Source organism: the organism of the source record quoted next, unplaced genomic scaffold (assembly GCF_019419815.1).
Source record: "Pyrus x bretschneideri cultivar Hongxiangsu unplaced genomic scaffold, Pyrus_bretschneideri_v1 Contig50, whole genome shotgun sequence".
Lineage (NCBI taxonomy): Eukaryota > Viridiplantae > Streptophyta > Magnoliopsida > Rosales > Rosaceae > Pyrus > Pyrus x bretschneideri.
In genome coordinates this window covers 598,094-617,846 of record NW_025999788.1, presented here as the reverse complement: position 1 = coordinate 617,846, position 19,753 = coordinate 598,094, and the positions used below count along the sequence as shown (strand labels likewise).

General features: G+C 37.3%; 3 protein-coding genes across 3 annotated transcripts; 2 read left to right on the top strand and 1 right to left on the bottom strand.

Moving 5' to 3' along the window:
• Positions 1-559: 559 nt before the first annotated feature.
• Positions 560-4,245, top strand: LOC125470565 (phosphoglycerate kinase, chloroplastic-like). The gene is made up of 6 exons (XM_048569845.1): positions 560-1,198; positions 1,958-2,035; positions 2,158-2,418; positions 2,761-3,078; positions 3,232-3,390; positions 3,805-4,245. The coding sequence occupies exons 1-6, from the start codon at positions 782-784 to the stop codon at positions 4,012-4,014; spliced, it is 1,443 nt and encodes a 480-aa protein (XP_048425802.1). The 5' UTR covers positions 560-781; the 3' UTR covers positions 4,015-4,245.
• A 3,473-nt stretch (positions 4,246-7,718) lies between these two features.
• LOC125470584 (phosphoglycerate kinase, cytosolic-like) lies at positions 7,719-10,858 on the top strand. The gene is made up of 7 exons (XM_048569874.1): positions 7,719-7,892; positions 8,007-8,218; positions 9,148-9,225; positions 9,324-9,584; positions 9,777-10,094; positions 10,179-10,337; positions 10,416-10,858. Exons 1-7 carry the CDS (start codon positions 7,727-7,729, stop codon positions 10,608-10,610), a joined length of 1,389 nt encoding a protein of 462 aa, XP_048425831.1. The 5' UTR covers positions 7,719-7,726; the 3' UTR covers positions 10,611-10,858.
• Positions 10,859-15,949: 5,091 nt separating this feature from the next.
• On the bottom strand, positions 15,950-19,429 carry LOC125470538. The gene is made up of 12 exons (XM_048569762.1): positions 19,228-19,429; positions 19,031-19,081; positions 18,632-18,762; positions 18,394-18,510; positions 18,148-18,267; positions 17,761-17,913; positions 17,403-17,416; positions 17,135-17,301; positions 16,969-17,022; positions 16,628-16,737; positions 16,337-16,450; positions 15,950-16,227 (listed from the first exon to the last, which is right to left on the bottom strand). Exons 1-12 carry the CDS (start codon positions 19,402-19,404, stop codon positions 16,038-16,040), a joined length of 1,398 nt encoding a protein of 465 aa, XP_048425719.1. The 5' UTR covers positions 19,405-19,429; the 3' UTR covers positions 15,950-16,037.
• Between the last annotated feature and the right edge of the window lie 324 nt (positions 19,430-19,753).

Sequence of the window (19,753 nt, the reverse complement as noted above, 5' to 3'; positions counted from 1 at the left end):
AGAAATTTTATACGGCGTATTTGATGCATAATGTGAGATCCTGATCCACAAAATATAAGATTTATTCAAATTATGCTAAGCATATTAAGTTATGACATCACCGCTCAACAGTTAAGATGTCTAGAAATCTTGTAGTTTCTCTTACCTTTGAACTCGTGAGTTATTTAGACCACTAATGAGGATAATCACTCTCAACTTAGTGAACGGTTCACAATCATGGCATGGCGGATGTAAACATTTCAAATATGTTTAGTTTACTCAACATCAATAGATGTCAATCACTCATGTATTCTAGGTGATATGATCAGAAATATAATCGTAAGAGTAATTTAATATCCACACACTATTATGCAGTTAAATTTTTATATGTAACAATGCATAATTGACTTGTAACACCAGAACCTAGTCTTATAATATAGAAGGATTGGAGGAGAACAAGGAAGAGGGGAGAATGGGAGGGACTTGGAATTGAGTCCAAAGGGCTCATCCATTCCGTGACACTGTTTTTGGAGAAATGAATAGCTTTGTGATCATAGGCTGATTCATTTACCCCCCATCATATCACAGTTGCCACTTTTTTCAATCCCTCAGAAGCATCGAACACTTTGAACCTCTCCTCAACGATAAGGAGAAATCCACAACCCCCACACATACCACCCAATCAGTCCCATTGTTCTTCCCGTCCACATCTCTCCCAATCCACAAAAACCGAAAAAACAACCCCATTAACCTCTCCTATCACTCGGTCAACCTCCGTTTACTATCCCACACCCCAACAGCAATGGCCTCCACCACCGCACCCACCACCTTCTCCCTCCTCCACTCCGCCACTGCTTCCACCTCCCGCACCCGCGCTTCCCTCTCCCATGTCTCGCTCCCCTCCTCCCTCAAACCCACTGCCCTCCGCCGCCTTGGCTTCTCCGCTGCCGACCCCCTCCTCGCTCTTCAAGTAGCTTCCAAAGTCCGATCCTTTGGATCCGGCAAAGGGGTCAGAGGCGTTGTTGCGATGGCGAAGAAGAGCGTCGGGGACCTTTCGGCGGCGGAGCTGAAGGGGAAGAAGGTGTTTGTCAGGGCTGACTTGAATGTACCTTTGGATGACAGCCAGAACATCACTGATGATACTAGAATCCGCGCTGCTATCCCCACCATTAAGCATTTGATTGAGAATGGGGCTAAAGTCATCCTTTCCAGTCATTTGGTATGTGGGTTATTTCAATTATGCGCTTTTTGTTACTGGGATTTGCTTGTTTTCTCTGTTTTTTATGGTTTCTTTATCAACTTTGCCGAAATGGGTTCTGTTAGTTACTCTCTTTTTCCCTTTTGATTGATTTGGAATTGGGCTGAAGTCGAAATCTTTGGACATGTGCTTGTTTGTGTAAAAAATGCATGAGCTTTGAGTTGTGTTTGTGGCCTTTTGAGAATTGAAATGGTTTGTGTCTGTTTCTGGGTTTGTTTTGGCTTGATTTCGGTCCAATTGGTTTATTTAGTTTTTACAGTCTTATCACAGTCTTATCAATGTACTAATTTGGTATCTTTTTTCTCTGAACTTGTTACAATGTGGATTACCAAAATTATTTTGCGTCATTGGTTGGAATTTTTTGTTTCGGATGGATGAAGTTGATGGTTCTGTTTGAGATTAGACTATTAGTTGCAGTCGCACTATCACTACCATTAACAGATGTGGTTTATGGCTTCATCTTCCGATTTGATATTTGGGCAGATCTCATCAGTTGTTGAATGATGTCATGCAATAAATCTGTGGTTTTTCTTGAAGCACCGGCTTTCTTTCATCGCCGATTAAGAATTTTCTTGTATGTTTTCAGTGTTGATGGTTGGGGCTATGTTTTCAACTTTTATGGTGCTGTATGATTGTAGTTTTCTTGTACTTTTGGCATCTCTTTGTTGCCAAATACAGTGGTATTTAATGCAAGCTGAATCAATGTGCATTTTATTTCAGGGACGACCAAAAGGTGTGACCCCAAAATTTAGCTTGGCACCTCTTGTACCTCGGCTTTCGGAGCTTCTTGGCATTCAGGCATACATTTTTATTAAGAAGTAAAATTGTAATAAGAAGACAAATCAAAATGGCAATAAATACGGGTGTTTAGTGAAACTGATTTTTTGCTACTTCTACTTTTGTTTGCATAATTGAAACAGGTTGTCAAAGCTGAGGATTCAATTGGTCCAGAAGTAGAGAAGCTGGTGGCTTCACTTCCTGAAGGTAGTGTTCTTCTTCTTGAAAATGTGAGGTTTTACAAGGAAGAAGAGAAGAATGATCCTGAGCATGCAAAGAAGCTTGCCGCCTTAGCAGATCTTTATGTTAACGATGCATTTGGGACTGCACATAGAGCTCATGCCTCAACTGAGGGAGTCACAAAATTCTTGAGGCCATCCGTAGCCGGTTTCCTTTTACAGAAGGTGAGGGGTCCCATTCTCGTATCTGCTGTATTATTGGCCATAAGTTATTCTAGTGTTTTTTTGACCTTCAAGGCTTCAAGTAATACTGATTTCGTAATTTGAAGCTTTAGTTAAAACCAGTCAAGCTAAAGTTGTATTGGGATTTAAGTATCACAACTCAAGTTGCTTAATTGGGCTGGGTTTTCACCCCGGCAGATGTTTTGCATGTTGGTAGTTACCAAGATATATTTCTAATGAAAAACATAAATTTCCTTTGTGATCGTTCCACTGTCCAAGCCTACCTCCCTTCTTTTCTGTATGAACTCCTCGTTTAAATGTTAATGTTTTATTCCTTTTTCTTAGGAACTCGACTATCTCGTTGGGGCAGTATCAAGCCCCAAAAGGCCATTTGCTGCCATTGTTGGTGGTTCAAAGGTCTCATCCAAGATCGGAGTGATTGAGTCACTTTTAGAGAAGGTTGATATCTTACTTCTTGGTGGAGGTATGATTTTCACATTTTACAAGGCACAAGGTCTCTCAGTCGGTTCATCTCTGGTAGAAGAAGATAAACTAGAACTTGCTACATCACTCATAGCAAAGGCCAAGGAAAAAGGAGTGTCTCTTTTGTTGCCCACTGATGTCGTAATTGCAGACAAGTTTGCTCCTGATGCAAACAGCAAGGTTCATTGTCTTACCTGACCTTTTACAATTTTATTCTTCGGTTCACAACCTAACACCAAATGATCTCACCAATAATATTACTGTGCTAATGTTTTATTAACTTTGATCAGCATTCCATGTGGAAGAAATGACGAGTTGGTTTTGTACTTGCAGATTGTTCCAGCTTCAAGCATCCCTGATGGGTGGATGGGATTGGATATTGGTCCAGACTCTATTAAGACATTCAATGATGCACTGGATACCACTAAAACCATCATCTGGAATGGACCAATGGGAGTGTTTGAGTTTGACAAGTTCGCAGTAGGAACAGAGGTATGCAGGAATTTTTTTCTTTTCTGGTTTTTACCTGTTCAGTGTTGCTATGTGCAGTTCCTATGTATCTTATTACAAATGCATACTGTGTCGAGAAAAGTTATCTTGTAACGTAGTAAACTCTATATCTAGACCTCCAAATACAAGATAAATAGTTCTCGCATTTACTTAACAAAGTCGATGCTCCACTAGTTGCCTGATTAATCTACTATTTAGCTTTGTATCCACAATGAGTTCCATTTAAGTTGATGTGTAGTATACCAGTTTGCACCGTTTAAGTTTAGTTTAATATATTTGACCGTGTAGTAGATTTTTGTCAGAGGAAATTTTTAGCTTCTCTTCCCGTTAGAATTACTCTTTGGGAATATGAAAGTGATGTGAGTGGTGATGCAAGTTATACCTCTTTCTTTGCAGTCTGTTGCAAAGAAGCTTGCAGAACTTAGTGGGAAGGGAGTAACAACAATCATCGGAGGTGGAGATTCTGTTGCAGCCGTGGAGAAAGTAGGAGTCGCTAGTGTGATGAGCCACATATCAACTGGTGGTGGTGCTAGTTTGGAGCTGTTGGAAGGCAAAGAACTTCCTGGTGTACTTGCTCTTGACGAAGCCATACCAGTTCCTGTGTAAGGACCTATTTTTTTCCCACTGCATTTTTTTCCCTGCCCACCGTGTTGGTGTTTAATTCGAGTCTGTAAACAAGAAATGGTGTGTAGCAAGATGTGAGTTCGAGTTGTAAATGTCTAATGTTACCTTTCATATAAGGTCCCAATATGTCTCTATATAAAGTTTCCGTAAGAGATGGCGGGGAGGGACAAAGGCAGCCTTTCGATCAATCTAATAAATTTGTTCTTTGCAACATTTTCTTTTTAAAGTGTCTCATGGTTGATTCTCTATCTCAATCACAACTTGTTAACCCCTGCGCCTATGGCTTTGGTTTCTGGTTCGATGTTCCAAGCTGCGAAAATCAAACATTCAACGGACTGACAAAGTACAATCTTCATAAACTGTAGTTAGCCCTTGTTTTAGAACAAAAAAATTAAAGTTCAAAACATACGTTCGTCGTAGTATTAGAAAATGCGTACGTATTTTGTTTTTTCATATCTGCTGTATGTGCAGAAATGATGCCAACATACAAGAAAACATCAAAATCTCAAGGACGCCATGCTGTGAAAAGCAAACAAATAATTCATCCTTTTACAATGACAAAAACATAACATTTATCGCAACGACAACTACTAAGCATTATATTCTTGCATATAGAGAAGAACCATTGGCAATGTGCAACGAAACTAACTCTGAAAACATTTGGAATGCAAATATAAACCAGCATTCACATTTCAAATCTCCTGACCTGATGCGAACGTGGCATTAGAAAACGTCTTAGCAGTAAACAAAGAAAATTAAACAAAATCGTCCAAAGATAGAATATGCGGGCTCAATATCAGGCTCATATTCATCATATGGTATGACTACCTCCTTGGCTTGAGAAATAAATGAAGGATCTTGCCATTTCTGATCGTCCATATTAAACCATAGAAGCTGAAAAGACAGACAAACAAGTAAATTGGATGAAAAAAAACATCAACGAAATAAATAACGAGTTTGTGATTAAAACGTGAATCAATCTGCTTAATTTGTGAAGTAGTGTTGTCTTACCTCAAGAATATCTGGATGCAGAGTAAGAACTTTAACCTTGCGGATGCTACAAAGAAAATCAAATAAGATATCAAAGTTACAGATCGGAACTGACGAAGAAATCTCAGCCTTCTCCAAGCACATTAAGTTTCCAAGATTTTGGCTAGTCGTACATTCCCCAAACCATTCCAAACACTTGAGGTTTGGAGCATAAATATTGACCAATTTCCTTGTCTTCCTCCGAATCTGTGGATTTAAATGTAAGTTTTTCAGTCTGTCACCTGATCTGTTAATAACATGGCGTTTGTAGATGTAGTAATCAGACTCATGCCAAAATCCACAATCTTTAAGAAGTAATTCCTTCATGGAAGTGCAGCAACATGAAATCCACTTCAAAAATTGATCATCTTCATCCTTTATCGAAACACCTTTCAGCCTCAGGTAATTGAGATTAGACAAAAAATCGATGGAGGGCACATTACTAATCGTGCACTTCATGTCCACAAGCAGAGATTTCAACGATTTACAGTGTAAGATGGAAGCAGGAAGCTCTCCAAACCTAATATAAGTGACAACAAGATGAAGCACTTCAACATTGCACCTCACAGCAATTTCAATCCTCAATCCATTCCCTCAATCGCAATCGGAAATCAACATCATAGTCGTCATCAAAAAAGCACCAACGGAAACGAAAGCATTGTATCTTAAGATGCACCCCACGTCGAATGAAGAACCTTTTCAAAGAATTGAAAACCTTTTGTTCTTTCGACGAGTGGATATATCCACACCAGAAAAGTCATGAAAATTCAAGTACAGGTTCGACATATAAAACTCTCTGCATGCTTTGGACACGCAGCCAACCCTAGTAAGGTCTTTGAAGTTGAGGCGAGACATAATTTCATGAGCGATCTCGATCGGGAGATTACTGAATTCAGTGGTGGATCAGGAAATAATATTAAGAGGGTTAGTAAGAATAGTGCGCGCACTATGCAATTTTTTTTTTTACCAGAAATAGCATGCATATCGTAATTTCATCGAGTTTTGGTAGGCCTGAAGTCACTTGGAAATGCATATTACACACTTGTTAATGTGTGCAAGGGACAACATCCAAGGTATCTATAGACATTCACCAAGTCTTGGTAGGCCTGAAGTCAGTTGGAGGGCATGTATGAAGCCAACTCTAATATTCAAAAGGATAACACCCAATGTATCTATGGACATTTACCAAAGTTCGAAAGATTAGCATCCAAGGTATCCATGAAGACGTTCACCGAAATTCAAGGGGTCAGCTGACACCCCACCCCTTGGCCCTCAATGCATCTGACTGAATCTATCCATCCTACTAGTTTTTCTCTTTCTTTTTCGGTTGCGACTCCAACGATTGGTACTACGAGCATGATCAAAACTTGCAGTGGTCATTGAAAAAGCGAAATACAATCGCCGGTTCACAGACAGGAAAAACAAAACCACTCAACTATGTTTTAGGCGGAATTAGGGTTTTAGGCTGGTTTTGTTGTGTCTAGTATTGGCCTTCTTTTGCTTGTCGATCTGAGCTTTGTTCTAGGGCCCTTCGACTGCTGCATTTTTTTGTTGGGCCTTTTTTTCGCCCCAAGTTTGTATTTGTTTGTGATTTATGCTTTATCTGGATTTAAATTTGAGATTTCTTATAACATTGGTGGGATGTTTGCATACTTGAATACGAGAAGAAATGGTGACAAGAACAAAACATAGATAGACAAGAACCAAAAAGTTTCAGAATATGCGACAAAGGGAATGCGATTCAGACAAACTACTCCTCCTAATCCACTTCATTCTTGATTTTTCAAGTATCAAATTACGAAATTTAATGTGAAATGCAAAAAAGATATTTTGATTCTTAGCATGTTAGTGATCGAAAGTGGAAGTGTGAACTAAAATAAATTTGATACCCTATTCATAGTAACTGGTAAGGAAACAAATAAGTCATTAGATTTTATCATCTCACCCATATTTATATAAGAAGTTGTCTATTTCGTCAAAGGATATCCACCAGTCAAAAGGACATCTCGTGATGGCATGCAGCATGCTCACTTTAATTAATAGTTGAACCGTTGCTGTATGATGCCATAACCTGTAGGTGTCTCATCTCAAGATGTCCGTGCCCAATCTTATTTCGAATATGATAATTTTGCACCTAGGAAATTATATTTCAATCTGAAAAATATTTGACAAGAGCCATAAATCGTTTCTAAATTAAGATCAATGTAATTTATAGGAAGCATATTGGAACTCGAGTAAGCTATCGACACGAGATTATTTTTGTTCATCAAATTGAAAGACAATGAGCATTAGCATTATGTTAGTTGTGGTTGAATGAGTGGTTTAGTATATGTGCTACACATCTCAAAGTCTGCTTTCATCTAACATTAGTTATTGTAGTGGTACGATGTTTGTAGACACACTACTTGATCAACTGATTTATTTAGATGTGCTTTTAAAATAAATGAAAGCGCTTTTAAAAAAAATGTTTTTGAATTCCAAAAGTATTTGAAGTGCTTTCTACAAGAAACACTAGTTATGTGTTTTTTTCAAGAAGCACTTTAAGTGTTTTTACAAGATTTACTAGCATTTTTACTAAGAATTATATTCAAAAATATTTCACTAATTATAAAAACACATATAAACGAGCCTATAATCTATAATAAGCAAAAGTGACCTATTTAGGATGCCAAGAATATGCCAAAACATATTAGGTGAAGAAATTTTATCAACACCACAAAACCATATACTGCCAGCCCATGGTTTTCCCTATAAGGCCAGTCTCCCGGTCTTGTTCATTGATCTCACTCCCAAAAGGCAAAAACCCACCACATTTTCTCAGCTTTGTTTCCGTAAGCCCCTAAAAACCCAATCTTTCGCTTCTTTTCGTATTTATTTATTGAATACTTCATCTGGGTTTTTTTTTAATTCTGATCGATTTCTACTGTTTTTGGATTGTCATGAAGGTGATTTTTGTGCTACGATGGCGACCAAGAAGAGCGTGAGTACTTTGAAGGAGGCTGAGTTGAAGGGGAAGAGAGTGTTTGTGAGGGTTGATCTCAATGTTCCTTTGGATGATAACTCCAACATCACTGACGATACTAGGGTCCGCGCCGCCGTGCCCACCATCAAGTACTTGATCGGCTATGGCGCCAAAGTTATCCTTGCTTCTCACTTGGTAATTCATGGCTTCGATTAATCCGCAATATTCCTTACCATTTTTACTATTTTAGAATCTGGGTTCTGTTTGTTTGGGAATCAAATGTATGGGTTTGTGTTGGTTTGTAAGATTTGTGTGTTTTGAATCGATTAGTTTCTTTGTTGAAGTTGTTCAGAATTCTAAAAGTTACTGATTGGATCTGCTTTGCGTGGTCGGCTTGGATCTTTTAAGTTTGATTGATAAGGATTGCGATGGATTTGCTGCTTGATCAATGTTGATCAATTTGAAGATCCCCATTTTGTTTTACCATTCTATATATTTTTTACTTATCGTATTATTTTGACCATATTATTTGCTTTAAGTTTGTGCCCAGTATTGGAGTTTCTGATAACTTTTAGTTTACTTTTATGTATTCGCTGATGTTGCATCTTAGTTAGGATTGTGTCTGGTTTCATCTGTCTCATTGGTTTGTAGCAGTGACCGTTTGCTGTTAGTAATAACCGAATACTGATTCCTAGGATTGATCCTTTGAAAGCAATCAATGATCAATATGGTTTGTTTACTTTGAAAAGTTTGGTTTCTTTAAAACATCTCTTTTGATGACCTTGGCAAGTTGTGCAGCTCTTCGGGTGCTTAAGTAGTCCTTGAAGTTATAGCTTGCTGATTCGTTCCGCTATTTCGTTTATTGTGCAGTTATTATCATTTTTGGACTTAGCTGTTTCATTCTTCTGCTTATTTCATCCCCAATTTCTCTGTTTTCACTTTTCACTGCTTCTTTTACTTGTATAATACTTTTTTCTAAATGCCTAGATATAGTGGGATAGATATGTGTTGCAAGATCTGGTGAATGGTTTTTATGTTTGTGTTTATGTTCTTATATGCTAAACCAATTTGAGGTAACCTTTGAAAGTTACTTATGAAAATATTCTCTGGATTGTTGTTTTTAGGGACGTCCCAAGGGAGCTACTCCCAAATACAGTTTGAAGCCTCTTGTGCCCAGGCTTTCTGAGCTCCTTGGACTGGAGGTTTGTATTTTCTTAAACATTACAATTTTTGTCCGATGGTTTTTATCTCATGGAAAGCTCTATTTGATCATCACATATTTATTTATTTTCTGCTACAGGTTAAGATTGCCAATGACTGTATTGGTGAGGAAGTCGAGAAATTGGTTGCTCAACTTCCAGAGGGAGGAGTTTTGCTCCTTGAGAATGTGAGGTTCTACAAAGAGGAAGAGAAGAATGACCCTGAATTCGCCAAGAAGCTTGCTTCACTTGCAGATGTGTATGTGAATGATGCTTTTGGTACTGCTCATAGGGCTCATGCATCAACAGAGGGAGTGGCTAAGTACTTGAAGCCTTCCGTTGCTGGATTCCTTATGCAGAAGGTATCTCACTTTTAACTCACCATTTGCACTTACTTAAACTATGAATGCTCCACTGCTCTACTTCTCATTGAAGCTATTCCCTCTTAAGGATAATGGCGGTCGCAAGATGTTACACACATTTACTTTTCATATATGGTACAACAATTTTTATTGTTGTGGTAACCCCGTGTTTTATTCATGTGGTGCTATCAGGAACTTGACTACCTTGTTGGTGCCGTAGCAAATCCTAAGAGGCCATTTACTGCCATTGTTGGCGGTGCAAAGGTGTCATCCAAGATTGGAGTGATAGAATCCTTGTTGGAGAAGGTTAACATTCTCTTACTCGGTGGAGGAATGATCTTTACCTTCTACAAGGCCCAAGGGCATTCAGTTGGATCTTCCCTTGTGGAGGAAGACAAGCTTGTTCTTGCAAAGTCACTTCTTGAGAAGGCCAAATCTAAGGGGGTTTCTATTCTCCTCCCAACTGATGTGGTTATTGCTGACAAGTTTGCTGCTGATGCAAACAGCAAGGTCAGGAGTTCTTCTCCATTGTTTTGATAACTATCACAGAAATGTTGCCTTTATGGTTTCTCAAATGCTTATGTTTTCATGCAGGTTGTGCCAGCTTCTGCTATTCCAGATGGGTGGATGGGATTGGATATTGGACCAGACTCGATCAAAACTTTCAGTGAAGCTCTGGATACCACTCAAACTGTTATCTGGAACGGACCCATGGGTGTTTTTGAGTTTGAGAAGTTTGCTGCTGGGACTGACGTACATAATAAACTTAATTCATATAGATTTTATAAAGTTAGGCACTGATTATGAATCTAACCCATTTCATGTCATCAGGCAATAGCTAAGAAGCTTGCAGAGCTGAGCGGCAAGGGGGTGACAACAATCATCGGAGGTGGTGACTCAGTTGCCGCTGTTGAGAAGGCTGGGCTTGCTGAGAAGATGAGCCACATCTCAACTGGAGGCGGTGCAAGCTTAGAGCTCCTCGAAGGCAAAACACTCCCCGGAGTCCTTGCTCTTGACGATGCTTAAGCTGAAAATTTCTCAGTTTATTTTGTGCATTTCGTTGCAGTTAAATGGTTGGTTTTCAACCAGAGTGGATCAAGTAAAACAGAGCTGATCTTGTAGAGGCTTATAGGGGTAGAGATTTGAATAAGTACCGTCTTGAGATTTTACCTTTTTACGTGGGATGGATATTTTTTGGAACAATGTTAATGATCCAAAGTGTTTTGCTACACTTGATATCAGTTTGCTATGGAAAGTGATGTTATTGGTACCAACTTTGTTGTTTGATCGTTATAATGTTGTATGATGGTTTGATTTAAGGAGAAATTCTACTGTGTGGTGTGATGTCTTGCAACGAATTTTATTGTTTGTTCATATTGTAACACGTGAAATAATCTATGTGACTGCGTCATTGTTATGTTGAAGAGTTTTTCAAACCTTATTGGATGGGGAGGCAGATTGTCTGTCTTCCTGTTTGGATGCTCTTCCTATCCCTTTCTATTTGTACGCTCACGGTTAAGTTATGTCAATATTTTATATTTCTATTGTTTTTTATCTTATTATCTCTATAAAAAAAATTAATATAAAATGTTGATATAACTTAATTATGATTGCACAAAATAGAAGATGATGGAAATGGCACCCAAACAGTAACACAGATAATTTGCCTCCATTGGATGGTTGTAATCTCGAAGTGTGTGATGTGCCTGGCAGCAACCCTATCTATCTTCCATATTGTCAGCCTCATGTCCTTTCGTAAATTGGATTAGAGTTTCAATTGACTCTGAGGGTGGAATCGGAATTTGGTATTTACCAAAGTTTAAAGTGGGGAAGTGTTCAAGTTGGCATGGCAATGCAAAACCAAAGCCTCTGATAAAGCGTTCAACATGAATGGTAAATTAGGGTCAAGTCTTAATAGTATAGCGTCTAAAGTGAAAATCCTTTTAAAAGTACAAATAAAAAATAATTTTCAAAAGTATAGGATCCAAAATGAAAATAATTGTAAATGTTCATATCGAAAGTGAAACGAAGTTGATTCATACTTTTCATACATCTTTCTTTGCATGCACTTACCATGAAACACATTATATTCATAATTTTTTGTATGTTCATGCAAGTAGTCGATAAGTCTTTCTATATATCCTGCTTAATTCTTTTTTCCATGTTGGACTCGTTCGTTTTATTGAAGAAAAAAAAATGTATACTATAACTTTTTGTCACAATGATTGAGATATTCGAGGAAACTGAAATAGAGCAGTGAAAGAATGTGAGCTGCTCAATTTAGTACCCTTTTGGTAGGTTCAATCCTAATATTTTGGACGCCTTGTGCAAGAGTAATAGTTGAGGTACTTTAAAAAATTAAAAGTTAATAGATATTTATATATACTAAAACTGAGTTTTTTGGGTTACTATTGATCTATAGGGTGCAGACGGATTTGCCCCTCATTTTCTTCAATGTTTTTTCATTTTGGTGGGATTTTATAGTAGAATGTCAAATTTGTAATAGTTGAGGTACTTTTCTTAAAAAATTAAAAGTTAATAGATATTTATATATACTAAAACTGAGTTTTGTGGGTTATTGTTGATCTATGGTGTGCGGACGGATTTGCCCCTTATTTTGTTCAATGTTTTATGATTTTGGTGGGATTTTATAGGGTGCGGATGGATTTGCCACTCTTTTCTCTCCAGTTATTCTTTCGCTCTTCTAGGTTCTACAGGGATATTCAAAGCATCTAGGAATAAAGGATGAGCGCTGCGGATATGGCTAAAATAGCGGATACGTTCTAAAGTCTGAATTTTCCACGGAAGTCGGCTCGAAATATTTGATCTTAGGTGCATTTCCCTCTGGAATGTTACTGTTTGGGTAAAGGATTTATGTAAATATTTGCATAGTTAGGTTGCATTAGGATTTTTTGTTGTCTAGAGATCGTTTGCTTTCTCTCGCTGTCTTCTCTGTCAATCTTAATGGTTTTGCAACTTCATCATTTTCCGGTGAGCTATTCGATTCTTGCATCTGACAGTTCTTTTTCCAAATTTGTGGATTTGGTTTTGTTCAATTTGAAGTGTTAAAATTTGTCATCCTCTTTCTTTGTAGGTTTTGTTGTTCAAAACCTTGAGGCTTTTGCTTTGCTGTTCTTCGATTATCTGTTAGAATTGTTAATTTTTGCTTCTATTTGGTTGGGTTCGAAATATTTTTCTGCTCGTTGATCTGTCCTTTCCAAGAAAGTGTTGCATGTTTCCAGCGGCAAGGGTTTTTTTTTTTTTTTGCACTTTTTTTTAACGAGAGACATGTTGAGTTTTTTTTGAGCGAAAATTTTAATTCCATTATATTCTGGGTTGGAGAGTTTTCTAGCGTGCTTTTCCAAGCATGTAACTTTTCTGATAGATGTGGAAGTACATCGAGTTGGAGGGTGGATATTACAAAGTAATATAATCAGATTGGAGGCCGTTTGAAATAAACTGGTTGGGGAAAGGAGGGGTGTTTAGGTTTTGCGGATGGTCAAAGAAAAATAGTAGAGAATGGATGGAAGAAAAATTTAGGTTAGGGTACGAAAACAGTGGAAGGAAAGAAGAATGTGAGAGAGGGATGGGCTTAGCTCATTTTTTCTTCATACTTTCCTATTTTCTTCATATAGTATAAATCTATTGATGTATAAAATAATTGCACGTAATTTCATTTTTTTTTTTCCTTTGCCTAGACTGCTTTCTTGACAATTAAGAGTATTGGAGGGAAACTTTTGGTGCTGCAGTGAACAATTTTGGTCATATTTTCTCAAGCTAAATGAAACAATATTCCCTAATATTTTTTGCATGTAAATAACCCAATGTTTTGTAATCTTTTGTATATAAGTTATACTCTCAATCAAAAACCACAATGGAATGTCTCGATCTATTTTTTTTTTTACTGTAGATAGCCAAAAGTTTTACAATTTTTTGTATATGGACTGTATCGATTAAATCTTTTGTATGAATAAATCTTCCTAATGTTTTCGATGTAAATAATATTAATCTTCTAGGACCCAATCTTTTATTTCTTTCAAATATAATATTTCTTACAATTTTTAAACACGCAGCAATATGCGGGCATTACTTTCTAGTTTTCACTAATTCTATTATTAATTTTATTGGAATTATAACATTCCGGAAATTCTAAACTTCTAGGTTTCCTTCTCTTAACACACTGAAAAGATCAAGAACAACTCACAAATTATACGAAGAAGAAGAAAGGTTCAGAGAAGAAGCTATGAATCTCAAAGAATTAATTTCTCTGCAATTGTATTTTTACACACTTACAATACATGGAGGGAAAAGCCCCTTTTAAACTCTTCTAATACATTGACTTAGAGAGTAAGCTACTGCATGTCGTTTACACTCCTATCTAATATCATGTGCACATCACATGTTATTTACATTCATATCCAATACCTTCTAGTCTTCTATCAACTAAATAAAAATAGGGTAAATTACATAGAACTACCTTAATTATTGGTCATGAATAGTTTCATACCTTGTCTTTAAAAAGTTTCAATGTCATACCTCATCTATGAATTTGTTACAATTTCATACCTTCCATCAGTTGTCTGCCAATTCCTCTGTTAAATGATGACGTGGCTTGTGACGTGGCACACTTTTTATTAAAAAACTAATAAAATATTATTAAAAACAAAAAAAAATCATATAATATTTTTTAAATATTAAAATAATTATATAAAAAAAAAACCACCCATGTTCATCTCCCCCCCCCCTTCCACCCCCTTCTCCCCCCACCCCTGCAACCCAGAAAGAAAGAAGAAGAAGAAGAAGAAGAAGAAGAACCCATCTTCATCTTCCCCGACCCCCCTTCCTTGCAACCCACCCCTTTCTTCCCCTTCCCTCCTCCTCCGCACCCACCATCTTCCCTCCTCTACACACCCCACTCCTTAAATCCACACCCATTCCTCCCATTTTCTCCGTGCCCAATTTCTTCACCTGCGGAATCGGTGGAAGACGGGATCTGGGTTGCAGGGAAAGGGGGATTGGGGAAGATGAAGATGGTTTTTTTTTTTTATTTTTTTTGCAGGTAGTGGGTGCGAGGGTGGGTGCGGAGGAGGAGGGAATGGGAAGACGGGAGGAGGAAGAAATGGATGGGTTGCAGGGAAGGAGGGGTTGGGGAAGATGAAGATGGTTTTTTTTTTTCTTTTCTTCTTCTTCTTCTTTCTTTCTTTCTGGGTTGCAGGGGGTAGGGGGGAGAAGGGGGTTGGGCGGGGGGAAGACAAACATGGGGTGGGTTTTTTTTTTTTTTTTCTTCTTCTTCTTCCTCTTCTTCTTTCTTTCTGGGTTGCAGGGGGTGGGGGGAGAAGGGGGTTGGGTGGGCCGGGGAGGGGAGGAAGACGAACATGGGGTGGGTTTTTGTTTTTTTTTTTTTATATTTTTAATTTTTAATAACTTTTCTTTAATTAATTATTATTTTAATAATTAAAATTTATTATTATTTTTTTTTAATAATATTTTTTTAGTTTTTTAATAGAAGGTGTGACACGTCAGCATTTAACGGAGGAATTGACAGATAACTGACAGAAGGTATGACATTGCAACAAATTCGAAGATACGGTATGACATTGAAACTTTTTAAAGACGAGGTATGAAACTGTTAATGACCTAATAGTTGAGCATAAGAAGACTAATGGTTTTACCATGAGCATAAGAATTAGACGTATAATATGTCATTTTGAAAAGAATTGCGAGCATAAGAAGACTAATGGTTTTACCATGAGCCCATCGTGTCTAAGATCATCTGAGGTTGTTTAGGTTTTCAAAATTACATTTATTTTTTGTAATAAAAATCAACCTTTTCATTTGTCGTCCGATTAGTGCCGTTTTGATTTTGTTTAATTACCTAAGACCCTTAAGCTTCTCCAATGCATTTTGATTATGTTTATTTAAGTTGTTGGCTTCTATTGTAATACCATCTTTCACGAAATTTATATTGAACTTGTCATTCACGAACTTTATGATTTTTTTAATACAATGTATTTACACTAGGATGTGATAGGAAAAATTTGGTATCGCATTTGTCATCCATAAGATTCAAACCTAAGACCTCGGCACTTACAAGTGGATTTTAAATTTAATTAGAGGTATTATTTTTAGAGCCAAATGTGTGACTCATCCTATTGCAAATGCATCAGAACTATCCTCTTTTGAGAAAACAGACGCATCAAAGTGTTAATATTAAGTACTGGGACATAGGTTTTGCCAAAAACAAAAAGTAGCACTCCAAAAATATCACAAAAGCAATTCAACAAGTGAAAACCAACTCTAAATCCTTGCAGCATTTTCTCAATCCATTCGAGTTTTTCACGCATGCTTCGAAGGACGGAACCCTTTATAATCGAAGGTGGCAACGTACGTGGTTTTCGTCAGCTTACATGATAGTGCAGCTCCCGTACTCCCTACAACGAAAAGGTTGATTCATCAGTCATAAACTGAAGATTCTGAACGTTCACAAATGAAGCGAGATGGTACGTACTCTTGAAACTTTTTCACGTCTTCATAGTGGCTCAAGGCTTGCTCAAACTTGAGCCACTGCGGACCTGAATCCTGAGGATTCACATTCTTTGGCCCCAAGATATAAGCCTGAACAACGAACTCCGGAGTTCTTGAGCTGCTCGTTTATTATGACCATCAAATTAGACGTAACGTGGTCAATGATATCCACATTAGGCAATCGAAAAATTATTTCCAATGACAAATAAATCCTGTAACACACTTACCTCCCTTCATATTCCGCTAACCATGCTAAATAGGCTGCACCAAAGTACATCGAGAAAAATGGCTTGCAAAGATCATCACCTTGATTAGGATTATATGCTCTAAAGCCCATCTCGCTGCACACAACGCGGAAGTTTAAGTGTATAGTAAAAACTGAAAATAATCTGCTTTAACATTTCCAAACACTGGAACAATCATGACAAGCTAAGATCTTGATCTCTAGAAAGATTGCTATAAACTTTTTGAGCATGCTTCTCTGTTCCAATTAAGTTCTGTTAAGGAGATTGACATACTTGTAGAGCCATGAAGCTGTAGAATAGTCGATTCCCATAATTCCAGCACGTGGTCCGACACCATTCAGGAAACGCAAGCTAATAACCTCTGCAAGAGCACAAAGAACTGACTGTGCAAAAAATAAGTCCCCCGCAAAGAAGAATAACAAAGTAAAAGACAGTGATCGTCGGAGTCAAAGAAGTGAACTGAGTTAGGATAGAAATGCTTATGAAACTGAAAAACACAACGAAAATGAAAAATAGTTTTGTTATCTTCCAGGCTTTTACATATCTCAGATGAAGAATCAGGTTGTAAAAACCAGTGTCGAAAATATATTTCACAACTTAGAGGTTATACTTACAGGTTTAATTGGCTTTGTACTGAAGTGTTTTGTGAGTATGATATCTGCAACTGCCTGCAAGAAGTCAATATCATTTAGGTGACATGTTAAGGTTGATTTCACTCACAATGCAAACCGAAAAAATATAATCGTAAACTTCAAACCACGGTCTTTTCTAAATTCGTACCTTCAGTTCTACACGAGAAAGATATGGTCTTTTCTTTTCGTCAATGGAAAATCGTACTTTTCCCTTTTTCTCTCCAGTCTTGGTCCACTCTTTAGAGACGTCATGACGATTCCACATTTCCTCCATGTCTTCTGGGGACGCTCTGACATCCCAATAAACATGATGACCTGATCAAAATTTTCTCGGCTTAGTAATATAATGCAAATGAGGAATAAAAATGACAGAAAATTCTTGAATTTTGTATGACAAAGCTAAGAAGAGGATCTACATTCTTGAGGAAACCTATATATTCGGGATTGCATTCTATTGGGAACTTTAACGAAAAGCTTTCGGTACTGTTCATTTTAACAAAAAATCATATTTTTACACTAAAAAGTCAATCATGGTACTATTCACTTTATCTTTTATTTTGTCCTTATCGTTAAAACTTAAAGTTTTCAAACTTTTTCATTAGTTTTCCTTTATATTAAAGCACAAACAAAGAATCATCAAACATGGTAAAACACTTATCAAAACACAACATGTTTGGATTAGTACCGTCCTTGCCAACTCACAGACTGCCGTCTCCACAAATGTTCTCTTTACAATGTTCATACTAAACAAAATATAATATATTTTTCTATAACATATTTATCAGTTGAGCTGGCGCGAATAACTGTAGCACGCACTGTAACTGGAAAGAGGACCAACCTGCATTGTGTGAGGGTGCAGACGGTGCAGCATGATGGGTTTTAGAAGCGGAGCCATGAATTGGAGATGGATGACCTTCAAAACTTTTTCTGCACAAAGGTTTGATACACCATAATCAGCTCTGGAATATATCTGAAAAACTTTAGCTTCTACTTAACAATTATTGAGACTTCATAATTCAACAAACGCAACACATTGTTTTCTTTTCGCTACAAATAAAGGAAAACATTTCAGTGCATCATTACATTGTCAAAAAGAAAATTATTGTTACAAAAATGCTTAAACCAAGTTCCAGATTATAGTGATAGAGAGAAGATAGCAACCTGGATGGAAGACTTTCTTTGACTAAGCGATACCGTTGCCAATATGGCAAAGTTGATTTGTGAGTTGCCTTCTTGGTACCACCTTTATATGCCCTAATTATGAATTCTTCACTTCTTTCTCTACAAAGATGGAAATATATCAGTATCGAATTTTAGAAGATGGATATAACCAAGTCCACATTCATAGAAGCCACACGTAACAAGATACAAAAAATGATGAGACGAACACTATATTTTGTAACTCACTTGTTCTCAAATTTTGCTAACCATTTAAGATATGCAGCACCAAAATATACATTTACAAAAGGCTTGAACAGAAGATCGTGATCCCCTTGAACATCATATGAATGGTAACCCAAATCACTGCAAGAAAGTTTTACTTACAACGTCATTGCACCAAAATTACATAAAAAGTAGATAAAAACATTTCTGGTCCATTTGAGAGTCACATTCGCAAGATCAAATCAGATCATATAGATCGTACCGAGCTAGCCATTCAGCTGTGTTTGGAAAAAGTTGCATGATCCCTACAGAGGTGGACTTAGCTTTTTTATCATACCGCGTAGCAAGGGGTTGTCTATCACTTTGAAGGTCTGCAATAGCACAAATCATATCCTGCAGCAGAAACAAAAGGCAAAATAAGGGGAAGAAAAGCCATAACCGCGTAACAAGGGCATGTTTATTGTCCAGCAGAGATTGAAGCTGCATTCTAAGCAGCTGATGACTCAATTGCGAAGACCAGATATATATGCCACTGAGGAAAAGTGCATTCTATTATTCTATTGGACGGAGAAAAAAGTGAGTTCAATCCAATCTGATTAAAGCACATTATAGGAAATTAGGGAAAAGACTAGCTAATCTGTTTGTATCATAGAAAACTTACAGGATCTATTTGTGAACCAAAATGCCGGCGGATGATGATCTCAGCCACAGCCTGAAAAACAGCCATATGATGCAAGGTAAATAATTCAACAAATTCGGAAGCAAATGGTCTACGCCTAATTCATTCCAAAAGAATTCTCTTTAGTCAAACTTATAGTAAATCATTTCCTTCAATGTAGTTAGAACTGTGCGCTTCACCTTCATTTCGGTCTGTGTCAAATAAGCATTTCCATCGGGATCGCGCGAGAGGTGAACTTTCTGGCCCTTGGTCTCTCCAACATCTAACCATTCTGCAGCCACATAAGGACTACTCCACAATTCTTCCAGGTCGTGGGGATCAACACAGTCATCCCAATATTTATAGCTGACAGCCATCCTTGCAATTTTGTTGGATCTTTATCCTAGCATCTGATATACACAAGAAGATTAATTTCTTATAGCAGTATTCATTAAGTGCACATAAATAAATATTCTAGGAAAAACAACTATGTGAGAAACAGAAAAATCACACAAAGTTTCTTAGTAAGAATGAAAATTCTCATACCCCGGATTTCCAAATTAAATCCAATACTGTGCAATTCATCGCAGCCTTAAGGCAGTAAACAATGATTTAATTCATTTCTTCCCTAAGACCAGAATTTGCAACCTAAATCAAACATATTTCCGTCTTAGCAACATCCGAAGCCCAAAACAAATAACCACCCCGCAAAAAAGCTGCAGTTTT

Bases quoted from the DNA above. Each gene is read 5' to 3' on its own strand.
- LOC125470565 (XM_048569845.1), top strand. From the start codon at position 782: ATGGCCTCCACCACCGCACCCACCACCTTCTCCCTCCTCCACTCCGCC. The intron at 2,419-2,760 runs GTGAGGGGTCCC...CCTTTTTCTTAG, and splicing joins CCGGTTTCCTTTTACAGAAG to GAACTCGACTATCTCGTTGG. The intron at 3,391-3,804 runs GTATGCAGGAAT...CTTTCTTTGCAG, and splicing joins AGTTCGCAGTAGGAACAGAG to TCTGTTGCAAAGAAGCTTGC.
- LOC125470538 (XM_048569762.1), bottom strand. From the start codon at position 19,404: ATGGCTGTCAGCTATAAATATTGGGATGACTGTGTTGATCCCCACGAC. The intron at 18,268-18,393 runs GTGAGTTACAAA...CCATCTTTGTAG, and splicing joins TTAGCAAAATTTGAGAACAA to AGAAAGAAGTGAAGAATTCA. The intron at 17,914-18,147 runs GTTGCTATCTTC...ACCTTTGTGCAG, and splicing joins AAAGAAAGTCTTCCATCCAG to AAAAAGTTTTGAAGGTCATC.
- LOC125470584 (XM_048569874.1), top strand. From the start codon at position 7,727: ATGCCAAGAATATGCCAAAACATATTAGGTGAAGAAATTTTATCAACA. The intron at 7,893-8,006 runs GTAAGCCCCTAA...ATTGTCATGAAG, and splicing joins ATTTTCTCAGCTTTGTTTCC to GTGATTTTTGTGCTACGATG. The intron at 9,226-9,323 runs GTTTGTATTTTC...TTTCTGCTACAG, and splicing joins CTGAGCTCCTTGGACTGGAG to GTTAAGATTGCCAATGACTG.